Consider the following 20,410-nt stretch of genomic DNA (forward strand, 5'->3'; position numbering starts at 1 on the left):
CATTTAGCATATTGATAAAGTTATCGCTTGCTAATGCATGCTGTCTGTATATTCTCTGTTGATATAATTATGACGATTTGCTGTGTTTTTGGTTGTTTTAATCGTTCTGAAAATCATCGGAAGAGTAATGTAAGTTTTCATAAACTTTCGAATAGAGAAAATTCTCCGGAATGGTATAATGCATGGCTTAAAAGAACCAATCCCAAAGACTTCTTTCCAAGCAATTATTCACTTGCATGCTCTGTTCATTTCACTGAAGACGACTAAGAACTATCTTGCCTCTTAAAACACAGTTTACTTCAAACTAAAGAAAGCAGAATTTTAAAACAATGTTATTCCTTCTCTGCATTTAAGGGGACAGAAAGAGTTATTAGATACGTCATTAAAAAAACCAGATAAGACTGACGTCCTATATATAGGATACAGAACGTTTTATTTTTTTAACTTTGTTGTGTAAGATTTTCATAGTTGGCAACCATGATACCATAATCCTTATGTGTTACAAATTGCCTCCAAGTTTTGTTCTTATATTCAGTCTGTCATAGTCACTGTTGTGAACATATTTGTGTGAGTCACGGCTGTGGAGCAGAAAGTGTTGTTCTCAAAGTCGGTATATATCACATGCTATAGATATAATGCTTTTGATATTGATAGGGCATACTCGTATGATGTTTTTTGTATATAAAATTCATAATTAGATTCAATTTTTGATTTAGGGTTATGCCATATCATAGTAAAGTTAGGCGTACTACAAGTAGTACGTGGGTCATAAGAGGGAACATTTCGTGAGACTGATAGTACTCATTTTATTATAGGGGGTTTTCACTAAATGAAGGCTTACAAATGATTCAGAACGACCAAGTTGCTATATACCTAAGTGCAATAACATTTCCATCCCCATTTTACCACCAACAAATTGAGGGGTTTGCCGGAAAAAGGGCGTATACTTCATTATGGCGAATTGAGATACATGCAATCTAAGATTTTAAAACGCACCTGAATAAAATATTATACAAGTACGAAGCCCTGTCCTGCAGGTATGTACAGTATAATCAAAACAAAATTTCGCTACTATAATTATTCACTACATTTTAAACCGTTTTCCCGAAGAAGGGCGTATAGGTCTATCCACCTTTCTTCCGGCAAAGCCCTCAATTGTGTGGTAATGTAACTGATGAGGATTCTGGTGATGAAAAGAACTCTACAATTGACAATATGCCTGGTAGTCAGTTGCAAGCTGAGACGGAAGTAACCCTCAACACACAAGAAGAGGGAATGGATGATTATGATAACGGAAGTCATATTGGTGGGTGATGAATATAGTAAAGGCAATGGTGAGAATGGGAGTAGAAATACTAGTGATTCAGCAACCAATATACAGATGAAGAGAAAGAATAATAAATTTCAAGTGGGAAGAAGGTGACATACAGTAGGGAAATACTGATATTTTTCCCACTAAACTCGGAACCTCAACAAACTTTTCTCAATCACAATTATTTGATGATTATATTATTGATATGCTGGTTAAATTTACTAACCATTACACAGCACAGAAGAATTTCATTGACGATGTTGCCAATAGTGAAATGAAAATATTTATTTCACTATTGGCAACATCATCAATGAAATCTACCTAGGCACCAAATGTATTGGGAAAACAGCTTGGATACCCATAACCCACTAGTCGTTGTGAATGCAGTGCCTCGCAATAGATTCAAATTTGTAATGGCTAATTTCCACTCATGCAATAATGATGAAATTGTTGCAGCTAATAAATTTGCTAAAGTACGGCTCTTATTTCATCATCTGAACAAATACTTTCAGGAATATGCTCCCCATAAGGAAAATCTTTCTGTAGATGAAGCAATGGTACTTTATTTCGGGAAACATGGATGCAAACAATTTATCTGGGGAAAGCTTATAAGGTAGTATGGATATAAAACATGGACAGGGGCTATTAAAGATTGATATATATTGTGGATAAATTCATACCAAGGAGCTGCAACTAGTGTCTCAGGAGAGAACAAGAATCTGGTTTTGGATGCTAGCGTGACTCTTCAATATGCAGATGCAGTAACAAACCTGGTGCATTATCCTAACACTTATTCTTTGGTAACCTTTTCACTTCAGTACCACTACTTTCAGAGTTACATAGAAGGGGCATATAGGGTACGGGAACAATTAGAGAAATGCGTACATCAAAGTGTTCTTTGCAGGAATCAAAGAAAATGAAGAAAACAGCACATAGAACATATGAGTATAAAGTAGAAAAGAATGAGAACATTGTTGTCACAAAATAGAATGATAGCAGCATTGTAACTATTGCTTCCAATTCAATTTCCGTGAACCCAGTGCACACAGTTTCAATATATTCTAGAAATTTGAAGAAGAAAATGTCCGCGAAACAGCCCAGTATCATCTATCACTACAACAAAAATATGGGTGGATCAACATGTCCGTACGAAACATCTATTAGGAGCAAGAAATGGTACTTTAGTCTGTTGATCCACTGCACTGATGTAGCAGAACAGAATGCGTGGCAGCTATACAAGATAAACTCCAACGAAAAACTCGATCATCTTGCATTTCACAGACGTCTTGTCTTATCTGTTCTCAAATCCAATGCTCGACATGTACAGTCAAGACGTAGACCATCTAAGACTGAGCAAAAAGATTCAAGGTTTGACGGAAATAATCATTTTGTGGTATCTCAAGAAAAACAAACTCGATGCAGGCAGTGTCACACAAAAACAACAACAAGCTGTATGAAGTGTGATGTTGGTGTACATGTAAAATGTATTCTTACATACACCATGAACATTCTTGAAAATTACAACACTCTCATTGTGTGTGAATGATATTATAATTTTGTGTTAATCTGATGTATTGCTAAGTTAAACTATTTATATATGTTAGTGCTAAAACGATTTATGTCATGTTTTTTTTATGCTGATATGACTGATGTCACTGAAAATCTCGGATACTATGAGGATAAAATACATAAAAACAGCTTTGCTATGTTAGGCCTAAATCAATTACTACAATTAAATAATTCATACAAAAAAATCGTATTTTTTTTAACAAAAAATAATTCAGCTTTATCTGGGTTAAAAAGGAAGAAAGAAGACAGTGCTTATATAAGAAAAAGAAAATAGTATGCGAAGCAATAATGGAATTGGAAGCAAGTACCAGTTTTCAGTGTTGTGAAGTTAGTTACGAAAATTTCGTAAGGGGTATTCAGATAGACGAATATCAAAAAGAAGAAGATTCAAACAACAAAGAAACACAACCTTGCACCAACTTGTCAAAGTGGTGTAAAGTGTGACATGGGACGTGAAATATATAGAGATTTTGAACAAATGAGAACTCTAATGAAAGAGCGACAATCCAGAATAAATCATTTGCATTATAGGACAGTGACAGTGGTGGAACCAAAGAAAAAATGGAAAGCGACGTGTTTGCCGAAAGTGAAGGAGTGAAAATTAAAATGTTTTTTGTAATGTGGGAATGTCTCCTGTTTCTTTTTGTTTTTGTATGAAATGTGGTAAACTGATCATAAATGTGTGGTATTCAAAGGAAAACTTGAATAGACAATCTTCAATGTGTGTGAGATTAGCTTCATCCATGTATGTAAATGGTATGGAGTTTTCACTTTTCAAATGTTTTTGTCAAACGATAAACTTTGGGACAGGATACATATTACAGATTGGTAAAAACTTATATCAGTCCTGGAATTAGGAGAGTGTGGGGGCAAAAAAGGTTTCAGGAGCTGTGATTCATCATCAATAATGGTAAAGTTCACAATATCTCTAAATAATTTAACAAATCTACTTACTCATTACTTCAGTCGAAATATTCAATGACTCTCTTTGCAGCTGCTTGAAAATGTATATAGTTGCCATCAGTTTCTGGAAACCATTCTCTTATTTTACTCACAACACAGGAAGGTATAACACGTCTATTTTTCTTTCCTAAAGATTCCCATGAATTAATCCAATATACAAACTGTCTATAAGTCACACAGCGAAAGATTCAGTTTTCCTCTTTTCTCAGTTCACTTTTATCATACTCAGATTCTACCCTAACCATCAGTAAATGTCTAGCTGTATTTAGCATATCTATATTTAGAACAACGTTTTCAAAAGAATCGTGAAAAGTTACACACTCTGCACTGACTTTGATATTATTTATGCTAACACTTTCGCAACAATAACACTCTTCTCCTGTTGACTCACCACAATTACACCACTCTGTGTTATTGTTTCTGTTCTCAAATAAACTAACTTCTGGCACTTCTACGCAACGTTCCTTCTAGGGTTCGAACTGGTATGGTTTAATTCCTGCCATCACCTTGGAAATATTGATTAAAATTAGCTGTGACAAATATAGCTGTTTAATTTAAGACTGCGTAGCATTTGTTGTTGCACCACTGTATGTAATCTCTTCCATTGGACCAGAGACAGCTGCCACATCATTGCCTCCAGCAGGCCATATTACAGAGTCAAATAAACAGTCTTCCAGTCATCATACAAAATAGCGGTTTTTTGCGTTGCTATTCTCTCAGTGTCAACTTTCTTAATAATTAATAATGTAACTTTATGTTTTTGAACTGGACAGGGCCTTTAAGATAGTTACTTCCTCTCTTGCCATTACAATTAAATTGCACTGAACTGAATTCCATGACACCACAGCTGGATGAGAGGGCAGGATTGCTACCAGATAAAGAGATGCTGCATGATTCGAGCTGCTTAGTCTCACATGTGTTATTAATCAGTTTCACTGTAACTACAGTTCACCTCCTATTATGGCTCCCCAATTATTCTGATCCAGACCCTATAGGGTATGTAAATGCAGGAATAGAAACTGGGACCTTTTGCTTCATAGTCAGGCAACCTAACCTCTGCAGCAAGTAGGAAATTTTCCATAAAATGCAAGTGTTGTTTCCTTCAAATTTATTCGTGCATAAATCTTTAAGAGCAAAGTTTTATCTAAAAGGTTTCCAATAATTGGAGACATACTTCTATAAAAAGAAAATTATTACTAATAAATTGCATGCACAGTAATGTAGAACGTCAATTTAGCCTATCTCTAAAATAATAATAATAATAATAATAATAATAATAATAATAATAATAATAATAATAATAATAATAATAATAATCTCATAAATACAGAAAACCAATTTTAGTGTTAAACATATTTATGACCTATTGTTTACACAGTGGGGAAAAAAATTAAAGGTCTTACAAAGGTACAAAACACGTGCCCCTGGATTAAAAATATTCGATGCAATCATTCAGGCACTGAAATTTGTATTACTTGCATGGTAAACGTATATTTTTTGACATCATTACAGAACATCGTAATACAATATACTGGAGAAATAAATTAGTCAATTAAAATAGGTAAAACACGAATAAATATATTTTTATTCTTTATTAAGGAAATTAATAAACAAAATTGTGGAACAAATCTCGTATATTCGGTTAGTAAGCCCAGCACATAATAGTTAATACCTCTACTATTGGCTTTCAACTTCACAAGTTCATCTTAATACACGCTAATGAATAAGTTCAAATTATTAAGCTTATTAAAATAGTGAACTCTATTTACCTGTTTTCCATCGACTTCTATGTCAGCTACATAATTTTCAAAAACTGTAGGAACGTAAACTTCTGGAAACTGATCCTTACTGAAAACAATGAGCAGGCAAGTTTTACCACAGGCACCATCTCCGACAATGACCAGTTTCTTTCTTATAGCAGCCATGTATTCTAAAAAAAGAAGAACAATTTTACACAATAAGCAATAATGTAACATGCACAGACACTCCAGCACAGCAATTCTACATAATTCAACATTACTGGCATGCTGGATGAGGGACGGCATTGATTTGAAGTGTCTGTGCATCATGAATCAACAAACTCCAACACATGCAGTGAAATTTCGTCTCTATATGAAGTCTAAATCCTTAATTCTTCTCTAGCTTACAAAGGAATGTAATTGGCATTTTGATAAGTTAAAGATATCAATATAGTCTTTATTTATTCTTCTATACCTTACAAAGGAATGTAATTTGCAGTTTGATAGCTTAAAAGTAGCAGACTTTTATAGCTTCATTATCTTAATGGCTTTGTGTGTGTGTTTTTTCTCCATTATGTGACAAATATTATCATGCACCAACTTACTGGATTATGAAATACCTACAGAAAAAATACTCTTTTTAAAGAAATTTATACAGCAGAACCCCGATTATCCGTCACCCTATTAACCGATTGTTGGATTATCCGTATGTCATTCTCTCCTTTTTTGTTGCAGAAAAAATATCGAGTACTGCACAATACATTAGTACGTATTTTCTTTTTATAGAGAGTGATATTACAAGCCTTTGTCCTTACACATTATGACCTACTGTTCGAGTGACCTGTTTAATTTCTCTGCAAAATGTCTTCCAGAAGTGCAAAAAGAATACAATATGTTGTGCTGAGTATCGAAGAGAAGTGAATATAATTGAGTGATTTTGGAAAAGAGGAACTGTGATTCATCTCACATTGGAATACGAAATTGGAGTTACAACTGTGCGAGATTTAATAAAAAAAACAAGGATAAAGTGTATAAATTATTTAAATCTATAACATGAGACCTATAGTTTTCCTATCTTTTCACAGAAATCCATCACAGGAAGTTTCCTTGACCCTTAGAAACCCGTCATTGACATTCATTCATAGTGTTCTGTCACTGTAAACCCAGCATTCTCCAGTCTTTCCTATTTTCTGCCTTCATCTTAGTCTTCGCATATGATCCACATATCTTAATGCCATCTATTATTTGATATCTTCTTCTGCCCCGAAATCTTCTCCCGTTCACCATTCCTCCCAGTGAATCCTTTAATAGGCAGTTTCTTCTCAGTCAGTGACCCAGCCAATTCATTTTTCTCTTCCTAATCAGTTTCAGCATTATTCTTTCTTCACCCACTCTTTCCATTATACTTAAAACTTCTGATCCACTACCTAATGTGTTAAAACATAAGAACATGGAGAAAATTACATAGCATTATGCAACACTTAATTTATGAAAGTCTTCTATGGTACGGATTATCCGATTTTTTCGATTAACCATTCAGCTCACCCCCTTCATTACCACGGATAATAGAGGTTCTACTGTAATTGTAATTTTTCACAAAAATGGGGGGGGGGGGGGAATGCACGTTGCAAAGGTAGAGGAGGATGAGGAAAATGAATGTGAAGAGTTTAGCATTCAGTTAAAAAAAAATATCCAAAATTTAACAGTGTGTAGTTAAATACATAAATGATCTCCACCCACAATAGCAATAATTACAAATTAAATACTATTAAAATGTGGCCGCAAAATGTACGGATTGTAAGAGAATAATTTATAAACATTTTGCAGCCTTCACAATTGCTTGGTATTGCTGCATGCTAAGTGCAGTTGATTTCTCAGTGGTTAATTTTCATTGTTATACAATACATATAAAAGGGGATGTTAAATGACTACCATCTTGTTACATTGTAAATTTTGGGTAAGGTATAGCATTTTTTACACATACAAGCTATTGACACCTAATACACTTGAAGAAATAAAATACTATTAGGTCTTTAATCGCAACTTCAATTATCGTAAGAGAAATTTCACTAGACTAAACAAATCAGGTAACAAGTTCATATAACAAACTCGTTAAAATTGTATTCACTTGAAAATAATTTGATTTTAATTTATCTCTCCATTCTCATTTTCATAAAAAAGAATAAGGTATGATGTCAAGAATGTAAGAGAAAACAAAATTACAACTAGCCTAAAAATCAACGCCATAATAATTTTTTGTTATAAGTTTTATGTGAATTCTTCTAAAAGTTGCAAAGATTTATGTATATATATTTTTTTAACTTTAACTATCATTCAAGACGCACAAAAAATGAAATCATTTACTATGCACCCAAATGTTAAAAACTATATTCACACTTTTTTTCTGGATTGCATACACCAGCGTTGATGGCTAAGAAGTGATACCTCATATCTACAAAAATGACCATTTAGTTTAACTACATTAATATTTAGTTTTACATATCTAATTTTATTACTAAAATTGTTACATTAATTATTTGAACTATATAATTGTTGCACAATTCACTTGTATTCTGATCGTGATGAACTGTAGTTCAGCAGCAGATGAAAATTATTAAATTTTATTAGTAGTTAGGCCTATGTTCACAAAATTGGACAGTTAACTAATATTTTGTCCTCGGGTAGAAGATCTTGCAAAGCAGAAACATATATAAAAAGTTTGTATATTTCGAGAAAAATTAATTTTTGAAACAGTTTGATTCACCTGCAAATTTACATAAATGTACATATATGAGACATCACTTCTTCTCCATTGAATATCTTTTATAATTCCAAAATAGTAGATATCAGATTTCATCTATAAATTGGTCCATTGAGGTAGGATTTATGTACTTAGCAAATTCGCATAAAACAATGTGGGCGGGTGAAGAGAGTTAAGTCAAAAAACATGATTTTGAGATAAATTAATTTTAAAGTTTGATACACTGATTACACAGTAAAAATATATCAAATTTCTTCACTGATTATATTCCTCCTCACATACAGATAAGACAGATAAACTTTATTGCCAAAGGCATAAAAATGCATAGACATTATCAATAAAATACATTTAAATACATTAAAATTACAATGAAGTCAAATAAAAGATACATTAGGCAAGCGTTCAAAGTCCCACAAGTGCATCCTCTAGACCAGCCCTGCACAAGGTTTGCACTCTCCGAGCCGGCTCACAGCTCATGAGCGGAATGCAGATATTAGCTGCACTCTGTATAAGGGTGGACTGGAAGAAGGGGTGGATCTCGTACAAAATGTACACAAAAGGAAGTACTATTACGAGTGCTTAAGAAATGAATTCCCGTTCAGTGTTTGCAAAACTATTTTCGACTATTATTAATTAATAAAGAAATATTTATTTTACTGAAATAATAGAAATTCCATAACTACTTAAATGTACAATATCATTTTGTTATATTTTTATTTATCAGTACATCAAAACGAGGTTTTATGCTGTTGACAGCTCAAAGGAACAGTAGCCTATTGATCGTAATGAAACATCAGTTACAGATGTTCGATGTCTGCCTTTATTAAAGTTGATTATAGAAAACAGTTCCTCACAAATATAAATGTTGAGCAAAACATAGCAATCATTTTCACAGCCAGCTTGTGTAGTCGTGGATATTATTGCTAAAGTTTAGTCTTGTAAAACTCAACCAGGCTAGTAGTATTATTCAAACGATCTTTAGCCCTTAAGTCACATTGAAGATCAATAAGTTCGAGCAGTAAATCGTTAAATGTTATGTTCCGCCTTTTAGTTTCCTCCATACTGTACTGTAGCAGTAGGTAAGCAACGTGAACAGTTACTGAAAATAGGCCTACACACTGCACTCCACTAGATAACTGAGTGGTCGTTTCCCTCTCCTCTACCCATAGCAAGTCTATGTCATTCTGACGTATCTTCCTCTCCGTTTCGGCGAGTGGTAAACTCAGCTCTCCCGCTCGTTGAGCGCTGTTTGTGCAGGCCTGCTCTAGACTGTTGGGACACAATTCTATTAATTTCTTTTTAATATACTTCCTGAATTTAAGAGTATTATTTGTATATTTAATATCCTCAGGCAAGCTATCGTAAATTTTAACACCAAAAACCATGTAAGTTCCGCTAATATTATTTTGTAAGGTGATGTACCGGAATATTTAAATTATTTTTATTGTGAGTATTGTATGATGTTGAAAGAAAGATTTGAATAAATTAATTGCAATACATTATAAATATATATCATAAACAGTAAGAATATTATAACGTAAAAAATATTACCTACAAGAAGTTCTACTATCAATACCTGCTTTGCACCTGACAATACACTTCTGAGCCATAAAAATGTCATTCAACATGGTTCCAGATACCCAAAAACAAATGCCATATGAAAGCCTTGATTCAACTTGTGCAAAATAAAAAGACTTTAAAACGTCATGATCAATTACAGTCCTCAAAATACGAATTTGATAACAAATAAGTTACTGTTAAGCTTAGAAATTAAACCTATACAGTGGGGTTTCCAAGACAGGTTGTCTCTAAGTCCAGTTCATTTCCATCTTAAATAATAACAGAAGTATCATCAATTGATATCAGTTTTCAAGATAAGAAACAAACCATTTTAGTACTACCTCACGAATACCATTATCTTTCAAGCTTAGCAAGAAGAAGGTTGATTCACACAGTCAAAAGCTCTGCTAAAATCACAAAAAATTCCAACAAAAGGCTTACCATTATCAAGAGTAGACAAATTTTCATTGAATATGCTATAGATAGCAGTACTAGTAGACTTATTATGAAGCTCTTAAGGATATTTCATCCCGCATCGTGGTCTAAGGCATCCTGCCTAGGACTCGCATTACAGAATGCACGCTGGTTCAAGTCCTCATGGGGGAAGAAATTTTCTCATGAAATTTCGGCCAGTGTATGGGACTGGTGCCCACCCAGCATCGTGATGCACTTGGGGAGCTACGACAGGTAGCGAAATCCGGTTACGCAAACCAGCTATAAAGGCTGGAGGGCTCATTGTGCTAACCATACGATACCTCCATTCTGGTTGGATGATCGTCCACCTCTGCTTAAGAATGTGGCCGTGAGGCCAGCAGCCGGCTGGTTGGTCTTGGCCCTTTGTGGGCTGTAGTGCCACGGATTATTATCTTAAGGATATTTCACAAAATAACTTTTAACTCTTAACTTGTGGTCATACAGATCCATGTTAATTTCATAAATAATGTACTCTCTATATTTTTATTTAGAGAACCTTGCTGCTCTATCTACCTTCTATTTGGCATATCATGAGTAATTGTACAAGCTGTATTATTATCGCAACAATAAATGTCTATAATTAAGATTAAACATAGACTAGGGTCTATGTGGCATCAGGACATCAGTTGCTTCACAATTCAGAAAATGACAGATTGCTCTGAAACTGTTGTTGTTGGCAGCGATCCAGAGTGTCATGCAACTGTAAACAAGTGGCTAGAAGAGGAAAGCAACTATAACATTGATGAAGTCGACAAGAATGCCTTTTGCACATGAGAGTGCTCACAAATCGAATTCTGAAATACAGGAAGAAAATGAACATGATGATGAAAATAGTGAGGACAAGAGTGAAGACTTTTTAGCAAAAAAAATATATTACAGTTGGAATAGGTTCAAGTGGTCCACCATTACAGTAATCCAAAAGCAAATTTCAAAACCAAAAACCAAAATATAGTTATGCATTTTTCCCCAGTTTGAAAGCCATGGCAAAGCTTCATGGGACTTCTCCCTAACCGCTTCAAAAATTAAATTTATTATTCATCAAAGTAAAGACTACTAAAGTGATTATACGAAAAAAAAAAAAAAAAAAAAAAAAAAAAAACCCTTCAGAAATTAGAAGTAATTTTGAAAAAGGTGATTCTAAATCTTCATCCCATGCCATAGCAGCATGGTCTAAGGCATCATGCCTAGGATGCGTGTTACGGAATGCGTGCTGGTCTGAGTGTTCATGGAGAAATAATTTTCTCATGAAATTTTCTGCCAGTGTATGAGACCGGTACCCACCGAGAGTATTGATGAATTTGGGGAGCTATGATAGGCAACGAAATCACTGCTTAAGAATTAAATTTTGAACACCCATTTCAAATAATGTTTCATGGAAAAGTGATTTTAGTCCACTGTCACTAAAAAGCTCAATCAATTGGTCTACCCGGTTACTGTTAAAGAATATACTCAACATTTCTTATATCTGTTGGAATGATCTTTCTCTTAAAGAGTCAACATTTTTGTAAGGATCAAAAACAGAAAAATAGTCATCTTGCATCGACAAATTTAACTCATTAAGTTAAATATATCACACAAGTAACCTAACTTCAGAAGGTTATCCATTTTGAGTCATTAAAGTACTTTGTATGTGGTTAGACTCTATTGTTCAATATTTAAAGTAATTCATTCATGACGTAATTCAGAAAAAAATATGAGCACAAATCTAGGACATGAGATGTTTTTTTATATCTCCTGAGAAAAGTTTAGTTTTCTAGACATGTGAGGTTTCTCAATATTCTGGTTCAAGAACTTTGAGCTTCCACTCCATACTGCGTAGTTCAGTCTTCTAGGCACAATATTCAACCCAGGTTTCATCTATGCTTACAAACATGTCAATGAAATCCTGTTTGTTTCTTCTGTACGTTGTTAGCAGATAATGACTTACAACTTGAGACTGCTTTTACGTGAGAGTTAACATTCTTGGCACCCATCTTGCCGTTATTTTCTTCAATGCTGATTCTTTAGTCTCTTGCTCTGTACCAAAAGGTTTCTTCTACAATTTTCCCCATATGCACTCATCAGTCTCCATCACGAGATCGTGGATTCTAACAAAAATTTACTGCACAGTTATAGTCACTGGCACATATTGGTCTTCACACGATTCTCTACCACACTTGAACTCATGGCACTATCATCTGATTGTCGCTTGATACATTCACCCCAAGTCAAAAGCCACGGTAGATTTGAGTGGGACTCAATATCCTTTTTTTTTTTTTTTTATGGTACTTTATCACAATTCTTGCTCAGTGTATTTCATTTCAAGACTGTCTCCCAATGTTACAATCTAATAGCTGCTGTGACATAATTGTGGGCATAAGATAGAGGATTGTATTTTAGTGTTAATGTCCACATAAAAAAAGTAAAAAGGTATCCCCGTAACATGCCATGAAGGCACTTGGGGGGCATGGAGGTAGAGCCCCATGCTTTCCGTGACCTCGGCACTACAATGAGATGGTGTGGTCGGCACCACGCTCTGACCGCCTTTTACCCCCGGGAAAGACCCGGTACTCAATTTTATAGGAGGCTGAGTGAACCTCGGGGCCGTTCTGAAAGTTTGGCAACGAGAAAAAATCCTGTCACCACCTGGGATCGAACCCCGGAATGTCCACATATAATGTTAATAACTTAAACGTAGGAAATAAATAATGCCACGCAATTTTAAACTGTATCAGAGTTGGAGCTAACTGATGAGACCACGTACTTAAATGCTATCCTATTACTTCAAACACTGAAAGATAATTTTCTGCCTACAAACTTGTTCCTACAAGTAAGTGCAATACACTTACTTCAAAATAAGCACAAAAACTCATTCCTTTGTACTGCAATGCATACTACATCCAAGCAGATGACTGAATAGGATACAGCATGATGCAGAATTAAAATCAGTAGCCTTTCAACGACTGTTTATGATTTGGCAAAGTTTCAATAATTAATCAATTATGCACTGCTATTGTCAATGCTTCTTTTATTTTGGCACTCTAGATATATGCATATTGTGACAATATTTATGCATAAATTATGCCTACTAATAACTTTGAAATAACAAAACAATACGTAAGTTTCAATAATTGAAATACATTCAAAATAAGCTGTAAAGCAAAGACAAAACTGGGGAAAAGTATATAGAATTAAATAGACGAGGTGCCCTAATTTTAAAATAAGCTTTATTCAGGCCGCTCTTGCAGACTTTCACTGAAAGACATTTGATGTCAAAGGAGGATTACGATTATTTTCGTATTACACAGCCGAATCATCTAGTAGATAATATAAAATATGATGATGAACACTGATCATCTGTGGTCAGTCACTTATTATGTTCGCAAATATTCAGTTCTTCCTCCTCCAGTGTTGGCTTGGTTATCTTGCTCTTAACCCTTCTCTGGGCAACCTGGGTCCGGCACTCCTATTGTTGTGAATAAAATTAAAGCTATAGTTTCTACCTACTTCAAATTTCATGACTTTAATTTCTGTGTTTTTTATATTTAGGGAGAAGGAAAATAATGTATTTTACATACATGTTCTACAACACTATTACTTCTTTAAAGTCTTAACTGGGCAAGCAGGATCTATTCAACCATAGTGTATTGTATTGGTTTTTCTTACTTCGTAACGAAGTTTCACTCTTTTAAGCCATTCAGTGATAATGTGACAATGGAATGTTAGCAAATTATTTCCGAACCTCAACAACAATGACAGTTTTGAAATAACAGACCAATTATGCATTATAATAAATATAAATGTCAGTGTGAAGTTGTGCTAGACATAATACAGTGTAGTTTATAATAGAAAGAGTGAAAATCTCCCACATTTACATTATTTTATAAGGGAGTAATTATTATGAAAAAGCCAAAGAAACAAAGGTACATTGTTTGGATGTTACAATATATTTGAATGCATCTTAGTTATGCTGTAATACTGAATAGTATGCATGGAGTAGTAATTAGGTCAAATATTTTGTTTGACAGGCCCAACGTAAGTACTTGTGTAAAGAATCCATTCAGGATTTGCTTAGAGAATCCTGACTTGGGAAAAGATGATTCTAGCTACGAACCAGAAGATAATGCTGATAACTGCAAATCTGATCCTGAAATCCCTGTTGATGAGGATCTATCTACCAATGAGGAAAGCAGTTATCACCAATGTGATTCACAAGAGGTTAGTGTCGACCGTCTAGAACTAGGATATGGTTGGGAAAGCATTCGTTCAAACTGCTAATTTCTTTGGTAAAGATGGCAACATGTGGAACTCTCAGTCTTTTCCGACAGGCAGAGCTAGGGCTCACAATATTATCAAAGGGTCCATAAATAAAGTCACTCTTCCACCTGGAAAATGTATTGAAGACCTTACTTATGCCGTCAATCTTTACACTGATTCAGTTATAAGTGACATTGTTAGATACACTAATCAAGAGAGCATATTTAGAAAGAAATGTTGCACATCCATGGAAGTGTTGTAATGACACTGAATTGCGGGCATTTTTCGGTCTACTAATAACCGCAGGACACATCAAAGCAAATTACACTAATTATGACATTCTGTGAAGCAGATTGTATCACATTCCAGTATTTAGAGCCACCATGGGTCTCAAGAGATTCAAATCTTTGCTAGTGTTTATTCGCTTCGATGACAAAACAAGATCCATTCGCCGTGAGAAGGATAAGTTTGCCCCAATCAGAGATGTCTGGGAAAAGGTGAATTCGAATTTTAAAAAATGTGTAAAGGCACACTCTGGAGTAGGTCGAAGAGTTGTAGAAACACTTACAGAATCCTATCAAAGAACAAAAAACAGAAATGTAACTTGCAATAACTACTTTACTGACAAAGAACTCGCTGAGAATCTCCTCAGTAATGGTCTCACCTTAGTTGGAACAGTATGCAAAAACAAAAGATTCATCCCTTCTGAGTTTCAGCCAAATAAAAGACAGCCAGAGTGTTCCTCCATCTTCAGGTTTACAAAAAAATGTAACATTGGTTTCATATGTACCAAAACCAAATAAGGCATTTGTTCTTCTTTCTACAATACATCACACACAAACCATTTCGGAAGAAGAAAAAAATGAAACCACAAATTATTTTTCACTATAATAGCACAAAAGGAGGTGATAACACAATCAGTTAGTGCATGCCTATGCGTGCAAGAGACGCACAAATCGCTGGCCATTTGCATTTTTCATTCATCTTTTAGATATATGTGGAGTTGCTGCATTTGTTGTGTGGATGAACCTTCATCCTTCGTGGAACCTTGGAAAACACAACAATACGAGGTTGTTCCTTGTAGTTGTTGCTGAAAGTCTCATCCAACCTCAAATTGAAAGATGATCTAGAGTAGGACTTCATAAAAAGCGTAATGACCACTGCTCCTTTCATCCCAAGAGCTGGTAGGCCTACTCCATCAACTGCCCTCCAGCCACAGGAGAGCACTAAAGGAAGGTGTCATATTTTCCCGTATGAAAAAAGTCATAAACAAAATCAAAGCTGTGACAATTGTGGCCAATCAGTCTATAATGAGCACAGTGATGTGAACTGTGTGTGTAAAAAGTGTAAAAGTGATAACGAGTGTGTGTGTGTGTGTGTATAAATGTAGATTTAACTAATGTATTTGCGCTAGAAATGAGAAAATCTAAAATTTGTGTAAATGTGTGTTTTACGACAAAAGCAAAAAAAAAATTTAGATCATACACTAAGCATATTTCGTGTATCGCATGAAAAAACAGGTGTGCTTCCCAAGAGGGGCAGTGGCATTTCTCTAAGGTTAGAGCCCAGTTTAGGTGTATGTATTAATCGAAAAAATGTCATATAAACATGCGTCCTATTCTCAATATCTTTCTTACTGGTTTGAATATTTTTTTCTTTCAACTAACGCTTTCAATGTTTTCATTTTCGAAGTTTTCAACAGTTTCCCTTTATTGATTTCATTATCACTACAAATATATTAAATAATATGCTATATTATGTCGCCGAATGGGTGAAACATGAATTTCATAACAACAAAAAACCGCGTAATAAAAACATATTTAAGTTTATAGTAAAATTAAACTACTACTGTTATACACGGCTATAGAAATATTCGTTTCTTATCAATCAGGTCAAAGTAAAAAAAAAAAACGTTTCTGGAAGTAAGTTATAAAGGAAAAACTATAAGCAATAGATATGAATAGATATGTCGTGATTTAAATATTTCTCCATCTATTAGAACAAAATTATACTCAAGCTACAAAGAGAAGACTTGTACAGTTACCAGTATACATTTCAATGTAGGCCTATTATTTAGGTTATAAACAATTTAGTAAGTGAAATAATTACAACATATCTATTGATTCAAGAAACGTTAATGATTGTATTATATAGGTCAATTCATCTTCATGCATCTACTGCAGAGCCGAATATAACTCTCAATAGTGCAGAAAGAGTAAGAATCCAGATAAAATATTGTTTCGTTAATCGGTCACTTTGTTCACAATGTAAGAGTCCTATGGTGTAAAATGTTGCTTAAATACGATTAAAACAATAACAATTTGGCTTTTGAAGACTCAGTGCAAATTACTAAAAACACGCATGTTAACCTCTTTTAACGGCTCAGTACAAATTACTAAAAACATACATGTTAACCTCTATAACAAATAGGCCATTTCTGTCTGAAGCTCAACACTAGGACGGTGCGTCTAAATTTTACAATTTTGTTTCTTTGAGACTGCAAGACTGATTTACCTATCCGCGAAATATACAAATTTCATCAAAATTGATACCAACGTTTTGCTGGCAATAAGTTACTACAAATCTGAAATGGATAGACTAGCATTTCACTTAGAAAGAAAACTGTAAACACACTATGAAAGGATTAAATACAACTATAATTTCCAACCTTTCTTTCAATATTCCAGTTGCCGTACACAGTTGCTATTCCACACTTACAATTTCTTATAAAATTACGTTTTCTTACGTTTAATGGAATCTGACAAATGAAACACAAGAATCTTAATATCATAAATCGTAGTTCACTCTCCAAAAATATTAATTTGAAAATGAAGAAATAAATTGGTAATATTTCTAATGTTCTCCTCCTCGTACAATGTTCGTTTTCAAATTAACTATAATAAATCGTACTAACAACATCAAATAGTTTACCTTTTAGAACACTTAGCGGTTAGGTTCTTCCAGAAGATGGCTGAAGTGTTCTGTGGACCACACCTCAATGATCTCACAAGATTGTGAAATTTATGTACTTCTGTTAAGAACTTCTACAAACTACAATATGCGACATTTCACAAAACTAATACATTCAAACATACAATCCGGTATAACACCAGAAACAATATTCCCACAGTACAAAGCAGTATTTCTCAAGAAGTATTACTGTCGATCACTCAACTAACCTTCACTTTTCTACGGCTGCCGTTCTTAAAATTTTAGCTATGCTCCCGGAGCTCGGAGCAACATGGACAGTATTTATCTGCGTTCGTTACAAACAGGCTGTCAATTGAATATTATCCTCTAAATCTCGGCGATATACAGAGAAGAAATTTCTTAATGATATACAAAATTATACATTGAACGATGTATTACATTACTGAAAACATTTCTAAGGAACCCGCTCAGAACGCTACTAAACGCTCCGAACTCCAGATAAATGTAGTAGAAAAATCAAAACGCAAAGAAAGGGGTGTCCACTCGAAAATATGATATAGAAATTTAAGGAATTACATAGTAAAAACATTTACTACCATCAAAAATAATGTTCTGTCATGCTTGTAGTCGACATAGTAAATATAAACAAATAATTATATGAATATACACTTGTATGTCTTCGAAAAAGTGTTTAGGTTTGTCATATTTGCCGCATGTTCGGTTGGATAGCATTTATGAGCCGACAAATAATTATTATATTTCACCACCAGAGTGCATGTTTACAAATATATTTGCCATCGTAAAGTCGTGTATTTAATCCATGCATTTCAGTCCTGCAACTGCAATATTAGACGTTTATTACGTATATTAGCTATACTTACTGTTATAATAATATAACAAATGAATAGGTAATGTCAATATTATAAAAATCATTCTTGCGTCATAATGCGTCATTGTTTCTCCTCTTGAGAACTAAAATTACCAAAAAAATATGAGCAAATAATAAAAATCTAGAAGGCCCCATAATATTGTAACTTTTAATTCAACAACAATGTGGTTTTTATTTCTAACTTTGACCACACACCCGTCAACAATGGGTATTTCCACTGTACACAGCAACACAGTAGTCGTTATTGTACTCCACCGAACGACAATGACAATTCACGTGTATTATTGAGAAGAACAACAATGTACTCCTAATTTCAACTAAGGTTCACAAAGCACTATGTACAGAACAAAACTGTCAGTTCTCAGTTCATAGTTCGTTCGCCTTGGCTAGTTCTTCTAGCTTAGTCACTCAAGTTCACTGTACGTTGAACCCAAGCCTTCCAGATACAGTTCACTACACATCAAACCCACGCCTTCCGGATGTGGTTCCCCGCACTTCGAACCTAAGCCTCCGGATACGTTGCACTCGCCTGGATACTGCCACAGTCACAGACACATTCAAGTTCACTGCACGTCGAACTCAGATCCTCGTCTGGACCCTGCCACAGTTATGGACCCACTCAAGTTCACTGCACGTTGAACTCAGATCCTCGCCTGGTCGCTGCCACAGTTGCGGTCCTCCTCACGTCGAACTCCGGTCTCGAAGGCTGGCTTCCTTGCTCGCTCGAAGACTTCGTGTAGACTGACTTCCGAAGACTAACTCGAACTCAGGTCCACCTCGCTCGCTGCCCAAAGCTGGCTCTCTCTCTCGCTACTGACCAAACTAACTCACAACTGACTCACTCGCCCTTTTATTTATTAAATCACACGTTCTCGAATCTTCTGCGTCGCGAAGTCTCTGAACCCGCAACAATCGGTCTCCAGACGTTTCCTTACTTCCGTCGCCAACTCCGCGCCGGGACCGCAGTTCTTTCCCCTCTGCTCCGCGCCGCGCCTTTGCGCCCGCCGAAGCCCGAGTTCCGCTCCCCCGCGCCTCCCTCTCTCCCAGACGCTCGCGAAACTCCCCGACGCGGCCAGAGTGTTCCGGCCAGCCGCCACAATATGCAAAGCAATAATACTTGGAATATTAATACTGTTTTTCACTAAACATCTAATATTAAACTGTTTCTCACATCATCTATTCACTTCGAGTTCATGTCCAAACTCGTTGAGGTCATTATTGTAAAAAAAAATGGTTATTTTAATGATTTATACTGTAAAAGTACCTGTTTGTTTCAAAATTTAATAGGCTATGGTAGAATTCCGTTTACCCTATTTCTCTTCTATTTCTTCGAATATGCGATTGTCTGTATGCATTTCCGCATGAAAGTACGTAATGGTATCACTTGCATAGGTATGGGTAGTGTCTAGGTATTACCGTGTATTGTAATTTAAGCATACCGATACCTACTTTACCATTATTTCCATGAAATTAGTCATATCGCCTAATTATGTGCGTAAGAATTATCAATAGGTAGGGGGAAAGAAACTGGCCACTCTACCCCATTATCTTCTGTCTTATTTGTCTCATGAGGGATGCCTTATTGGTGTCACCTATGAGATTCCAACCAGTTTTCGGACTGTTGACTTTAAACTTGCATATTAATAGGTGGAGATCTATTCACATACCGAGGTAATAAACGAAAAAGTACGACTTTAGAATAACAATGAACTCGAATCTTGCTTATACCCATGCAGAAAATTTATACACGCCTAATTAATTTTTTTCTATACGCAACAATGAATACATGTTTTGAACGCTAAATGAACCTAAAGCATCTGCATTTGAAAATACTTTTAGCAGTCTTCTTTAGCACATACGCTTTCCTTGTCTCTCTGTGATTCTTTACTTTTCAACATCTATATTTGTAAACGAAATACAAATATTTCTTCTTCGACTTTCTCTATCACACTGGATTGTTATTGGCAAATATTACA

At 34.9% G+C, this 20,410-nt stretch overlaps 1 protein-coding gene across 3 annotated transcripts in view; it reads right to left on the reverse strand.

Annotated features, from left to right (window-relative positions):
• The window catches only part of LOC138707663 (ras-like GTP-binding protein Rho1), a 30,530-nt gene extending 12,487 nt beyond the window's left edge, over positions 1 to 18,043 (reverse strand). The window contains exons 1-2 of one of the 3 annotated variants that reach the window (XM_069837393.1): positions 17,794 to 18,043; positions 5,614 to 5,774 (exon numbers count right to left, since the gene is read on the reverse strand). In XM_069837393.1, the coding sequence (XP_069693494.1) occupies positions 5,614 to 5,769 (156 nt within the window). In that variant the 5' untranslated portion in view covers positions 5,770 to 5,774; positions 17,794 to 18,043. Of the gene's footprint in view, positions 1 to 5,613; positions 5,775 to 17,282; positions 17,305 to 17,545 lie in introns of those variants that run through there. The other 2 variants (XM_069837392.1, XM_069837394.1) reach the window with 2 other exon arrangements.
• Positions 18,044 to 20,410: the final 2,367 nt, after the last annotated feature.

Source organism: Periplaneta americana, chromosome 10, assembly GCF_040183065.1.
Source record: "Periplaneta americana isolate PAMFEO1 chromosome 10, P.americana_PAMFEO1_priV1, whole genome shotgun sequence".
NCBI lineage: Eukaryota > Metazoa > Arthropoda > Insecta > Blattodea > Blattidae > Periplaneta > Periplaneta americana.